Below are 13,487 nucleotides of genomic sequence, written 5' to 3' on the forward strand. Positions count from 1 at the left end.
ACAGAAACCTTTTTCCAATTTGGTGCAGCTAGAGAAACAAGCTAATTGGTGACTGGCTTGTCGAAAAGTAAAAATGCCATCTTTTACCAGTTAGTGAACACACCACACACATGCCCAGCCAGGATACCGAGACTCCATCCGCCCATTCCTGGGGTCTGCAAACTGTTTAGCCCCTTTTTACTCCCAGTGCAGCAAATTAAGTCTCATTTAGAGCCACAATTGCCATGTGACCTTTGGTTTTAAACAACCAACATTTTATTTCCATTTTAAGCTGTTAAAATTAAATAAAAACAAATGTCTGCCAAAACGCGACGGACACAATTCCTTCCATTAGAAGTCATTTGTGGAAAACGGTGTAAGAAATTTTTTTAAAAAGCACACAGATTAGCAAAATGTCTCAATGTTAATGTTATTATATCTATACTTAGAAACATTAGTTAGGCTCCGGAGCTACAGGTTGCAAACACCTGCTTCACACATTCATCCACCTATAGCCCATTATTCCATCCATCCATCCATTTTCTGTTCACCCTTGTCCCTAATGGGGTCGGGAGGGATTCTGGTGTTTATCTCCAGCTGCGTTCCGGGCGAGAGGCGGGGTACAACCTGGACAGGTCGCCAGTCTGTCACAGTAGCCCATTATTCCATCCATCCATCCGATTTGTCTTTCCATCGACCCATAAAGATGTTTGTATCTCATCCATCCCTTTAGTATCCATATATCCTTCCTTGTCGTCAATCTGTTGGCCAGTCCATCCACCATCTTATAGGTTCATTCATCCATCTGAGTGTGGCTAAAGGAAGCTCTTCTGAGTGAAGAGTTTGTGCTTCAAAATGAAACCTTTAAATCTGGATAAGTGGGGATTTTTAATGTAATAAAATTGTATAAAAAACTCCAATTAGTGCTGACTATTGCTATTTTCTGCACAATAGAGTACTACAGCACAAGGCACAAGGGGATAACTGAGTAACTGAGGGATCTAAACATGTAACTGTGCAGAAACTTCTCAGCTAACTTTCCATAAATCCTGGTGGAGATTGATCCAGATCTGGAGCGCTTCCTTTAAAACTCAGCTTTGGCAGAGTGTGCACTCCCCTGGTCGGCCTTAAGTCATTAAGAAGATGAATGGGACTGTTAAGGGAATATTAGGGGTGCCGTATTTACCCCCGAGGCAGCCAGAAGCCCGCTGAAGCGCTGTCAGCAGGTCTCAGAGTGACAGGCTAATTGCTGTTGAGGTTATCACGCAAATCCTCAGGAAGCTGGTCCCCTGAAGCCACTTGACAGGATTCAGAAATGAGAAGTATTTTTTTCTTTTTTTTTTTAAGCCGTCTTTGCACCACTACCTTAAATCTATAAAAGAGCCATTAAAATTTGCAAGAGAACAAATTTAAATGCTTCGAGTTTATAGGAACACTTCTTTCTAGTCAGTTAATGCTGCCTGTAAATGACGGAGAACTACTCTGGCTCTCGCTGGGCTCTGTTTCATGTTTCTGACCTCACTGCTCGAACGCGCAGAGCTAGCAGACCGCAAGAAAACAGCGCTGAGATATTTGAGGCCTAAACCATCGTTCTTTACCCCGGTGTACACTACCGTTCCCCCAACATCTCTCCAGCGCCAGCTCCCCAGCAGAGACTGGTGCAAACCGTGAGACAGGAGGAGGATTTCCACGCAGCGACTTTAGTTTAATCTCTGGCTGCCATGTGTGCCTGATCATTTAACAGTTTTCCTTAAAACGTGTCTATTTCCTCGCTCATCCATCTCCAGCATCGGTAATCCCCCTCCTGGTCCGGGCCAAAACTTCAGCACACAACTCTTCCTCAACATCATCATCATCTGCCTTTGGAGATTGGGGGGGTGGGAGGGGGGGGGGGGGTCTCGCATGTGGTTTGCGTTAGTCGTAAAGCACAAAACAAACATTCAGTATATGAAACAATCAGTGACACAAACGAGGTGAGGTTTGCCATTCCCTCGTGCCCAAACCGAAGTTAAAGGCTGGTCTGGTGCTGAGTTAATAAAAATTATACTAAGCAAGGGAGCAAAGTCAACAGAGGACAGAAATTAAGCAGTTAGATGAAGCTGCAAAGTCTATCCCCTGTTGGACGCGCGGCGGTTTATCAGAACACAGCAGTGAAATAATGCCTGCTGACAAATTTAGTATGAAACTTCAGCTGCAACCCAAAAGCAGAGGCTCAACTTCAACCCCCTAAATCCTGCTGCTCTGTGTAGGCCTCAGAGCTTTATGAGGGGACAATAATGAACGAGGCAAATCCGGAAGACCGAGGAACACAGCAGAGAGATCAGAAAGACGTGGAGAAGTTCAGAGTAGAGTTAGCTTAAAGCACAAACTCTTGTCAGGATAACTGTTTATGATACAAATCTGGCCAGTATGAAAAAGGGTATTGTTGCCTCAAATTGTGTGGAAATAAACAGCAAACAAGTGGAAGAAGGTGCTCTAAATGTGTCATGGACCAGATTAAACTTTATAGCTAATGTGTAAAAGATCGTCTCTCCAAAGCTGATGAAAGATGGACGGAGCTCACAACACAGGAAACCCGTTAACGGCTGCAGAAGAGATCCTGAGCAGACATGTCACCTCCCAGGATGGTTTAGCTCAAAGAGTACTTGTGTGTCAGAACAGCCTAGTCAAAGTCCAGACCTACATTCAATGGTAATTCTTTAGATTCTTTACATGCTAGATGCTTCCCAAACAATTTCACTGACTATGACAGACTGAATAGGCAAAGATTTTAGTTGCCAGATGTGAAAAGCCGGTTGACCCAAAAGGACTTGCTGCTGTAACTGGAGTGAGCATTTCTTAGTAATCTAATCCCATAAAATCCCAGTAAAACTCACTAAAGTGTGCGTTTGTTACATGACAAGAACTAAAAAACTTCCAAGAGGCAGAAAAAGTTTTGCAAGAAATAAACTACAGAGGAGGGCTGCACAGTGGCGCAGTTGGTAGAGCTGTTTCCTTGCAGCAAGAAGGTTCTGGGTTTGATTCCCGGCCCGGGGTCTCTCTGCATGGAGTTTGCATGTTCTCCCTGTGCATGGTGGGTTCTCTCTGGGTTCTCCGGCTTCCTCCCACAGTCCAAAAACATGACTGTCAGGTTAATTGGTCTCTCTAAATTCTCCCTAGGTGTGAGTGTGTGAATGGTTGTTTGTCCTGTGTGTCTCTGTGTTGCCCTGCGACAGACTGGCGACCTGTTCAGGGTGAACCCGCCTCTCGCCCGGAACGTAGCTAGAGATAGGAACCAGCAACCCTCCTTGTCCATTAGGGACAATCAGCTGTTTATTATCTCAGCAGGTTTTTGGATGCTGTGACACGGACATAGGACTCCTCTGCTTACTGGGCTACTTGGCCCCCAGCCACACGGTGACTTTTTTCCAAAACAAATTAGAGGAGAGACCCTTTAAAGCATCAATTTTACTACAGCAGTTAACTAACTTTAAAACTAGCTCTTCAGCTCTGAAGAGGAACATCTTACAGGTACAGTTAGTTCTGTCACGATACATTTTGACCCACAAGTTAATGTTCTCAAAGATCAATAGACTTTAAATCCTTATGAACATTTAACTCTGGAACTGGAAGACATTTTAAAAATCCAAAATAAATACGCAAAACAATCGAAGCAACAAATAAAAGTGAATGATGAAATCCCTATAAACAAAACTGTCCTTCAAATAAGGGACAGTTGAAGCCTACGCACAACACTGAAAACTATAGTCTTCCGGCTTTCAAGAGAAAAATTATAAATCATGCAAATGGAAATTATTGCGCTTGTTTTAATTTCTCATGCGATTAATTGATTTACTGCTTATTGCAATAGGCTTCTGGGTACAGCACAGAGGTTTTCCTCTAATCTCCCCCTTTGCGATGCATTTGCTGCGAGGCCGATTACGCAGGTCACCTGAGGACTTCCTGACACCCCCCTCCACCCTTTATGGGCCCGTTTCAGCCGACAGCGATCGATGCAGCCTGCTGTAAAATCCCCCGCAGCTCTACAGCGCTCAACATATTGGCACTCATTGACTAAATGGATTATCCTGCCTCTGGCTTTCCTCTGCTGGGCCTCATCAACCCGCAGCACTTAATTGACAGTCGTCAGCAGCAGCAGAGACAAAGCAGGGAACGCTGGGACATTGGGGACTCTTTTTTTTCCTCTCTCTCTCTTGTACTACATCAACTCACAGAGCAGGGAGCGCGGCGCAGCCTGACAAAACCGACCGGATGCTGTGAACTTACAGGGCGTTAACGTGAGCAAACGGTGAGATGTCGCTCTCCAGCTGGGAAAACCCGCAGCCATCGGTGAACATTCAGCTTCCTGCAACAACAGAAAAACCCTCCAGTCTCTGACTTCATCGGCCTTCGCAGCGCCGCCACCAACCGACCCTCGAGACAGTAATTACAGCCTAATTAGAGAGACGAGAGGTTCTTCAGCCGGGGCTGAACGTTTTCTCAGCCTGCTTAGGGAGGTCCAGATCTCGAGGGCGGAAAGCCACTCCACGATCAACAGAAAAATAAAGAAAAAAATTTAATGAATCAACGCCAGCTACAAAAACAAACAATTAATAAACTCCTAAATAAACCCCGCTAAGGCAGTCGCGATAAGCAATTAATCCACAAACCGCATTCTAAACTAAAACGAGCTCAATATATAGTTTTTGTTCTGATTAATACTTTCTGAAGGGCAATTTTGTTTACAGAGACTTCATAATCCATTTTCTTTACTGTTTCTGGTTCTCATGTCTTGTTTTATATACTTAAAATCTTCCGCTGACAAAAGAGACGAGTTGCATTGTTACGCCATTATCAAAATATTACTTGAAAATGGTCTCAAATCAACAATATAATGTTTCATTGCAATCATTTCAGGGACAGTTTATCGTCCAGCAAAATGCACTTTTTTTTTTAAGAAAACAGATCCAATCCGTTTCCAAAAATATAAAACTATGTATTTAACTTTACTCAGGACTTTGTCCAGGATGAAGATAACCAGATCGCCACTTCAGGGTGCAGGACTCCTTTAGAGATGAATAAGGCAGAAAAAAATGTGCAGTAAAGTTTTCTCAAACATAGAAGAACATGCTTTAAACACCCAGAAACTTAAATTTGGCAGGAAAACCATCTGAATTGATAAAAGCCACGTGCAGCGAGACACTTTGTTTTCTTGTCTAATAACCCAAATAAATAAGTGACAATCAAACAGCTTGTGATGAAGCTGTTTGTTTGACTCACTTTCAAGGAGTGAATCAAACCTTCTTCTTTATCTGCTGTTTATTTTGGCACGTTGGGGAGCATGTGGGTGCATTTGATGATAGTGTTTCGTTCTCATTTGGACTTTATCACTTTCCGGTGGAGGTCAAACTGCAGCTCGCCATGAGGCGACCGGCTTCACAGAGGTTAAACCTTTACACACACTCCGCCGCCTCCTAATAGCTGAGCAAACAGCCGCCCTAAAGCCCGATACTGTACTCACTGCCTGAAAGGGTCTTAGAGGATTCAGCTGAATAAATAACGGGGATTTTGTCCGGCTCGTGTTTAACTACGGCCGGCTCCGGGGGAGTCCGAGCTGCTTTCAGTGAACGTCTCCAGACCAAAAGCGAGGAGATATTCTGAGATTTAACAGAAGTTGAGCTGAGCAGCTCCACAAGTATCGGATGTGAGGGAGCGGTGGAAACTGTGTGCCATCGTCTCTGAGAGCAACAGCACTACAGACCGAAATCCTGACTCCGTGTGTGTGTGTGTGTGTGTGTGTGTCTTTCACACGCTGAACCTGCCGCCGCCGCCGCCTCCACGTCTCTGCACCGGCAGCGAGGCGAGTCTGTGTGACAGATTGGCCTTGTTCTCCTGCAAGCAGCAGCCATGCAGCAGCAGTGCATACCACAGGGGGAAAAAAAGGAAAAAAAAAAAAACACTGCACACCCACGTGCGAGTTTTACGCATCAGCCAGCCGCAGCCTCTTTGTCTCTGACAGCCAGAGTCTTGAATTATACAAGAAAGGCAACACTTGCAGCGACAAAGAGGACGAGAAGCTGTTAGTGCGGCGGCGGCGACGCTCCAAAGGGACAACATGGCAGCCGTAACGACGTCTGACGGAGGATGGTAGATTGGTCTTCTTCAAAGAGAGAAGTGCATCCGTTTATAGATCTGTTCTTACACTTTTGTCCTGTTACACTGCAGGGTATCTGCAGGAATCAGCAAGTCGAATTTAAGACTTTTTAATGCATTTTTAATGCCACCTTGAGTTAAATTTGAGACTATAAATATCGTGGGGTGTTTGAGGAATCCTACTGCAATAGTGTTAACCTTAATTTTTGTTATATTTTTAATTTTTTTGGGATAGTATGCACCTAACCTCATATGACTTGGCAACAGAAGCGACCCAGTGGCAAAAAAAATAAACATCCAGGGAACTGGCAACAAAATTTGCACTTAGCCATGAGAGGCGCAGAAAAGTTAGCTAGATAGCTAGTTAGCAGGGGTATATTAGCAGCTGGTTAGCAGTAGCCTCAACCGCTACTGCAAGGAAGACGCCTGCGCACAACTCAAGCTTCTGCCTGACAGAACAGTTCCATGAGAAAAGAAAAACTACACGTGCAAAATTAAATCGCAGCTTCTGCAATGAATGCATTTAAGATACGTGAATTTAAGACTTTTTAAGGATGCGCAGACACTCTTTCATCAGAAATGTCATTCCATCTTGGGTGGAGATTTTATGAGGCAAGCTAACAAAAGTCGCTGAAAATTTCTCAAGATATAGTTTTCACAAATAAAAATCATAAAAGTGTGACGTGGATTTGTTTGTTTACTACGATACCTTAGTATAATCCAGCCCAAGCTGCCTTCAGAAGGAAATGGTTAGCGGAGTTCATCTGAGTGTAATTTAATCTCAGTATAAATCCAGCTGTTCCATGAAGGCCTCAGAGGTTTATTAGAGAGCACAGCTGCACAAGTACCAAGACATGGCCGCCCACCTAAAGTAACAGGCCCGGCCAGCAGAGCATTAATCAGAGAAGCAGCCTTTAGCCACATGGAAACTCTGCAAAGAACTGCAGCTTGAGTGAGAGAATCTGTCAACAGGACGGATAATTTGGTCTCTGTCTGAAAAAATCCATTGATAAAGAAAAAGCACAAGAAGTAGTTACGCTTGCACTTTTCCATAAAGGTTTTAGGGACATGTGGAGGACGGTGTTGCATTTCTGGCGGAAAGAAAATCCCCATGGTGGCATGGAGAGCATGGTGGTGGCAGCGTCATGCTGCAGGATTGTGTTTCTTTAGCAGAGTCAGATAAAACAAAACGGTTGGGAGGCTGGGGAAGAGGTTCACCGTACAGCATTCATATGTCAGAACGGTCCAGGAAAAGTCCAGACCTAAATCTAACTTAGAATCTGATGAGATTTGTGATATTTAGGTTTTATTTATTTAGTATTTTGCAAAGCAGAACAGGCAAAAGTTTCAACCTCTGTTGGATACCTAGCCAAAGAAATATGTGTTGTAGCTTTGTAAGCATACATACTTTTCAGGTTTTTTTTTTTTTGCATAAATGTCAGAAAACCACATATTATTTTTCTTTACATTAATAATATGCACTACTTTGTGTTGGACTGGACCTTTCTACACCATCTTTCTACGAGGAACCAGATCGAGGCTTTGCAGGACAGTGTGGCCTTTGGGCTTTACACTAAAACACAAACCGCCAAGGGGGAGTGGACGATGATGTCACAGGATCCTCCCGAAGGTCAGAAAAACTTGCTCGACTTTCTGCGCAGCTCTGCAGAAAGAAAAAAAAGAAAACTGGAGCATTTTTTTTTTTTTTTTTTTAATCAGCCTCCTTATCGCTCCTTATGCAACAGAGAACCAGCAGGTTGTGAGAGGCACCTTGAACTCATGTCTTCGATTTGCTGAGGTTGCGTCATGTGTCCCTTATGGCCCGTCCACGCCTTCAGGGAACAGGTGATCTGAGGCGACTGTGACAGCTGTGTTTGCACGGCGGCTGACAGGCACTGTTTGAGAAATATCCACACGGATGACGTGTGTGTGTGGGGTCTTTTTTTCTTTTTCCACATGTTTAACGATTGGTTAAAACCTGACCGCCGGTTCTTTGCCTACTTTTGAAATCTACGATTTCCACGCTCCCTCACCTGACCTCCCCCCCACCCACCGTGTGATTCTGCAGCATCAGCAGGAAAAGAGGAGCAGAAAACACGAGGACAGGGTGCGTTTGAGCTGTTCGGACACAGAGGCAAAAAAAAAAAAAAAAAAAAAAGCTCGCACACAGCTGAGGCCCAACAGAGGAGGGGAGAAAACACACACTAGAAGTCTGAGAGTAAATATCGAGTGTGACACCAGAACGATAAGAACCGTGGAGGCGGGACTCCTACAGGGCGCCAAAATTTATTCAACATACACCTTATTAAATAATTATTTATACGGACCATGAATTTAATAGAACAGGTCAAAGAGAAATGATTATCGATAAGAATGTCAACAATATTCTGTCCACATCTAGAATTTTTTGTAAAACTTTATATTAGTTCAACATTTTTGTTTATTGGCTCTAGTGGCCCTTAATTTGATAGTGAATTGACAGGGAAGTGGGTAATGAGAGAAGGGGGAAGACATGTTGCAAAGGTCGGGAATTGAACCTGTGACGGCCGCGTCCAGGACCAAGGCCTCCGTATGTGGGTTGTTCTTAAATCCCTGTTATTTTTTAATTTATTCTTTAAGAAATCTGTTTATGAAACTGCATGTTATTTGTGCTATAAATGCTGAAATTTATATTAATGTATGTAAAATGATTCAATAATATTTATGGTTTTATTATAAGAAAAGAATGAATGTAAATTCTATTAATAAAATTTCACGTGGTGTAATGGCAGTAAAATTTATAAAATTAATGTATTCAAAATTTTTACATTTTTATATTTAAATACATAATTTTAAAAGAATCTAATTTACAAATCTAACCCTTTGTTGTCATAATGTGATAAATGCATATGTCATTATTTTAGTAACAGTATTTATATTTCCTGATCCTGATCCTTTGGCTGCAGTGAATCATCCGATTGGTTAACCTGCACACTGACTTCACTTCAAACCAATCAGCTTCACGACAGCAGCATTAGCTCCGCCCACTGGGAAGGGGAAACGCTAAAACAACTCCACAATTCAATAGCAATGATTTTTAAAACATAAATCTCAATTGTTTCTGCTTTTTGAATTAATTATTCACACACTGAAGTAATATATTTAAAAAAACAGTAGTAAAAGCTAGCGACTGTGAAAGCTTCTTCATCCTGTGGGGATCCCCAAGGCTCAACGTTTGGTCCACTGTTATTTTCCTTTTATTTACGTTCTTTTTCAGACATTAACCAGGATTTGCTTAACAATTATATGTCTGCCATGTACAGTTGTACTAGTCTTTTAAACCAGACCAGTGTGGTGAAGCTATCTGCCTTGATCTACTGCCTCACTCTGATAAAAGCCTGATAACTTATCTGAATGCCAGAAAAACAAAAAAGGATAAGAGCCCCGCCTGAAACATGCTCACACATTCGCCAAGCAACTGGTTGCTTCTGTCCATTTGCCAAGGATTTTATTTATGTTTATTCCTAAGAAAAAGTCGAAGATCCATTTATAAGGTCAAGAGTTTAGAGTTTGTACTAAAATTACCACTTGATAATATTTAACTTCTTATGCCTGTTCCTGTACTTTTTTTTATTTCTTTTATGGTTTTATTGATTTTCTTCACATATTTTATACTTTTATGTCTTGTAATTTGGATTTTTATGACTTATGGTATCTCATCTTGAACGGCGTTTTATGACCGTAGTTGTGTTTAAAATATTAGCAGTCCAGCATCGTCAACCAGAACAATCGACGACAAAAGGGAGTTGTTCGTAATAATAACAGCTTATAGTGCAATTAGAGAGGTAATTCATTCTATACAAACAGGTGTCAAAAATCTGGCTTTAACACTGAAAATACAGTGTACTTGTGTTAAGAAGACTATTGAAAAGTAGACAACATATAATGAAATGCAGAAATTAATAGCTAAAATGACCTTAGTCCTTCAAAAATGGAAACTAAAAACAGAAAGATGTGGAAGAAAACAGAAAACTTTCCCTCCAATGAAACAAAGAAAAGCTAAACTGGTTAGACGGACCAAAAAACGTCTACAGTTACTTGTAAAGACAATAATTATTAGAACATGCCAGTGTGTAGCCAAGCTGTCGTTAACAAATCCCTGCAAAGTCCCATTGGAGAAAAAAACGGCAGGTGTTGAAGAGGTCTTCAGGTAACACATTGACAGCATCCGGCATCCTGACATAATTGATGTTAAGTAGCATTAATCTGTTGGAAAACTTGTTGTTTATCAGAAGCAGTAGTTATAATGAGGTAAGTATTAGTTCAACGAGACACAGATGAGTTAAACCTACAAACATTTCTATGGTAGATGTTTGAATTTTGTGCAGAAATGAAAGTAAGCACTATCTTAAGCCGCCTTTTAACAGCCTGTCTGTGAAAGCAGCTTTAGAAATGAATGACTCATTCATTCCTTCAGTTGTTTTTTTTTTTAATGTGGACTGTGGCTCTTTTGGGTCTCCATACTAAGAGGCCATGTGTTCAGGCAAATCCAGCCACCTCTTTAAACTGCGCTGGCTTTCTAAAATCGGGCACAACAATGTTTATGAACACTTTTTTTTTTTGAAAGGTCAGAGAGGGTGGGAACCCACGCCACGCAGACTAACTTGTCTAGTCAAGCTGTAAATGGCTTTTAAATGATCCCCTCTTGTTACCCCAAAACACCAATGAAACATGTCCCGAGTTGCCCTGCAGAGCGCCTCTGCAGCCACTGCCACGTTTCTCCTCATCCACCATCCCACTTGCATGAGCGTGGGGGTCTCGGTGAGCGTGTTTGCGGCTTACTTTTGCACTGCAGCTCCACCATGGCCTGGAACCACTCGTCCTGGTCCTCCTCGTTCTCCGCGGCCACGACGAAGCTCTCCGCCCGGGTGTACAGCACGATCATATGCTTGTTCTTGGAGTCGGCCCGCTTGTTGATGTTGAAGCACGTCTCCAGCGCCACCGCCTTCTTCGGGACGGGGGCCTTGCCGCGGAACTTCTTCTCGCTCTCGTAGTACTCCAGGCGGGCCGGACCGCGCTCCGAGGCGGCGCGCAGCACGAAGTAGCGCCGGTGCATGGACTTCTGCTTGCGGAGGTAGCCGCTCTTGCGCACGTCCTCGTTGGCGTGCAGCTCGCCCGCTTGGCCCTCCATTGAGTTTGGCTTCCACCAAGCAGAACAACAAAAAAGAAAAAAAAACTAAACAAACAACAACAACAAGAAAAAAAGCAAGAAAGATGGTCAGCTGGAATTGGTTTTCCCCTGCAACTTTCAGCGAGATGATTCAAACATGCTCCCCGGTCCGCTGACCCCCTCTCCTCCACATCAACACAGCAGGCATGTGCGCGAGGAGAGCTAGAGGTCGATCCGGACGGCTGCTGCGAGTCTGGACCCGGGTCTGTTTGTTGGCGTCTGTTTTTTTGGAAGGGGGAGCTTGTTTTCTCCGAGGACGGAGCAGCGCAAGTTTTCCACGTGCGGCGCAGCTTTTACGCGGGGCTCCCCCCCTCCTCCACAACCTCCCTTCTCTCCTCCACTACTACCGCTACTACTATTAGCGTTTCCCAGAGCTGTCTGAGCGGGTTAATCCCATCTACTGCACATCACAGCGTACGGAGCCCAGGCGTCTGTCCCCCCACCCCCGGCCCTGCTCAGCTCGGCTCTCGGGCGGCGGGAAGTGCGAAGCGGAGCGGCTACCGTGGAGCGGCACAGTCGCTCACTTTGAGAGGAGTCTGTGACCGAGCCGATTCGACGTGCCGGCTCATCTCGGCGAATGTCACGAAGAGAAAAATGATCCCAACACAACCAAAGCTCAGGGATGTAAATCGTTTAATTTCATTAATTTGACTCAAAAACTGAAACTTATGTCAACTGATTACACAATATTTTAAGCATTTTCTAGAATGTAGTCCAGCTCATAGAGGAGCATTTTGGACAGTTTTAGTTGAGGCATTGCATGTTTGGACTATTATTTCCTCTAGTTTTAATGCTGTGCATCTAGAAGGTTTTACGTTTTTTTGCTTTCAGAGAGTTGTTATGATGTGTAACCGTGACAACAGTGTGTTGTTTTTACAAATGGGAGCAGCTGATTAGCATCAGCATCACCTGAAATCCCAGAAGTTGGAAAGAGGCTTCAGCAAGAGAAGGAGAAAGTTTAAACCATCTCTCTTGTTGATCATAATGGGTGACAATTATCCCCTACTCCAAGGGTTTTCTGACCACACAGCCAGATATTTAAAGAGGAATGACCCAAAGTAATAATTAGTAGATTAACAGTGCTAATTTAGCACTGCTTTCCAATGACAGGTCACTGTGAAATATCATCTCAACTGCCTGGACCTTGAGTTGTTAGCAAATCATAACTCTCATTAGATTGTCATACAACAGTCTTCAGTCAGAGGCCTCCTCCGATACTTTATAAGACTGACTGCTACCTGAGCTAACTGCTACCTGAGATCCTTCTTGCCCATAACATCACCAACCATCACAACGCTTTGAAGATACTTGGATGAAATGAGTTATGGTAACATTTAATTTCACTTTGCATTTTTTTATTCCGCATTGTGAGGGTCCACCAGACAATCATTGGCACCCTCCACAGAGAGAGCAAACCTCAAAAGGCCATTGCCAAAACTTGCATAAAACAAACTATTGACAGTACGTCATGCACTTTCCTTCTTAATGGATTCATATGGATATTTTATCCACACTACCTATTTCTCTTAAATGTGCTACAATGAACGAAGAAGGCGTAATTATGGAGGTAACCCAGGAATGAGATTTGACCTTATTTTGTATCATTAGCTATCGGTTTAAAATGATAGCTAATTTAGAATTTATATAACATTATTTATGCTTGGAGCGATATTAGTGTTTTACATTTGCAGCAGGTATGGACACATACTAATTAACTATAAGAACATTGACATATGTGAAAGTTAGAGGAGATGTGAAGCAAAGAGCAGTTCGGGAGCAGAAGATTCGAGTTGAGCCAAATCATCAGGATCTTAAAAAAGAACCGGAATTCCCTTCACTAAACTCTCCTCCGTAGTACTCTAGAACACGGTGCGTTCAGGAGCTTCACCGCAGTTCTGACAACTAAACTTCCGATAAATACAAGTTAATCCGTCTCACCTGGGAAGGGAGAACTTAAACAACTAAAGGGGAAGAATGAAAAATACACAAAACGATTTAAAAAAACCCCAAAACAAAACAGTTATTGCAGAAACGGACTAAAGACAAAAACAAAGCAAATTTTTTTTTTTTACTCCAAAGCACTGATCATGGACTAATGATGCAAACTTAAGCGGGTATGTAAGGACAATCTATAACTAATCTATTGTATTTGCACATATAATCCAAA

General features: G+C 42.9%; 1 protein-coding gene across 1 annotated transcript in view; it reads right to left on the bottom strand.

Annotated features, from left to right (window-relative positions):
* The window catches only part of LOC122820623 (insulin receptor substrate 1-B-like), a 30,476-nt gene extending 18,673 nt beyond the window's left edge, over positions 1-11,803 (bottom strand). Inside the window, exon 1 of the mRNA XM_044098198.1 lies at positions 10,933-11,803. Coding sequence (XP_043954133.1) covers positions 10,933-11,281 — 349 coding nt within the window. The 5' untranslated portion in view covers positions 11,282-11,803. The remainder of the gene's footprint in view (positions 1-10,932) is intronic.
* Positions 11,804-13,487: the final 1,684 nt, after the last annotated feature.

The sequence above is a fragment of the Gambusia affinis genome, linkage group LG18 (genome assembly GCF_019740435.1).
Source record: "Gambusia affinis linkage group LG18, SWU_Gaff_1.0, whole genome shotgun sequence".
Taxonomy (NCBI): domain Eukaryota; kingdom Metazoa; phylum Chordata; class Actinopteri; order Cyprinodontiformes; family Poeciliidae; genus Gambusia; species Gambusia affinis.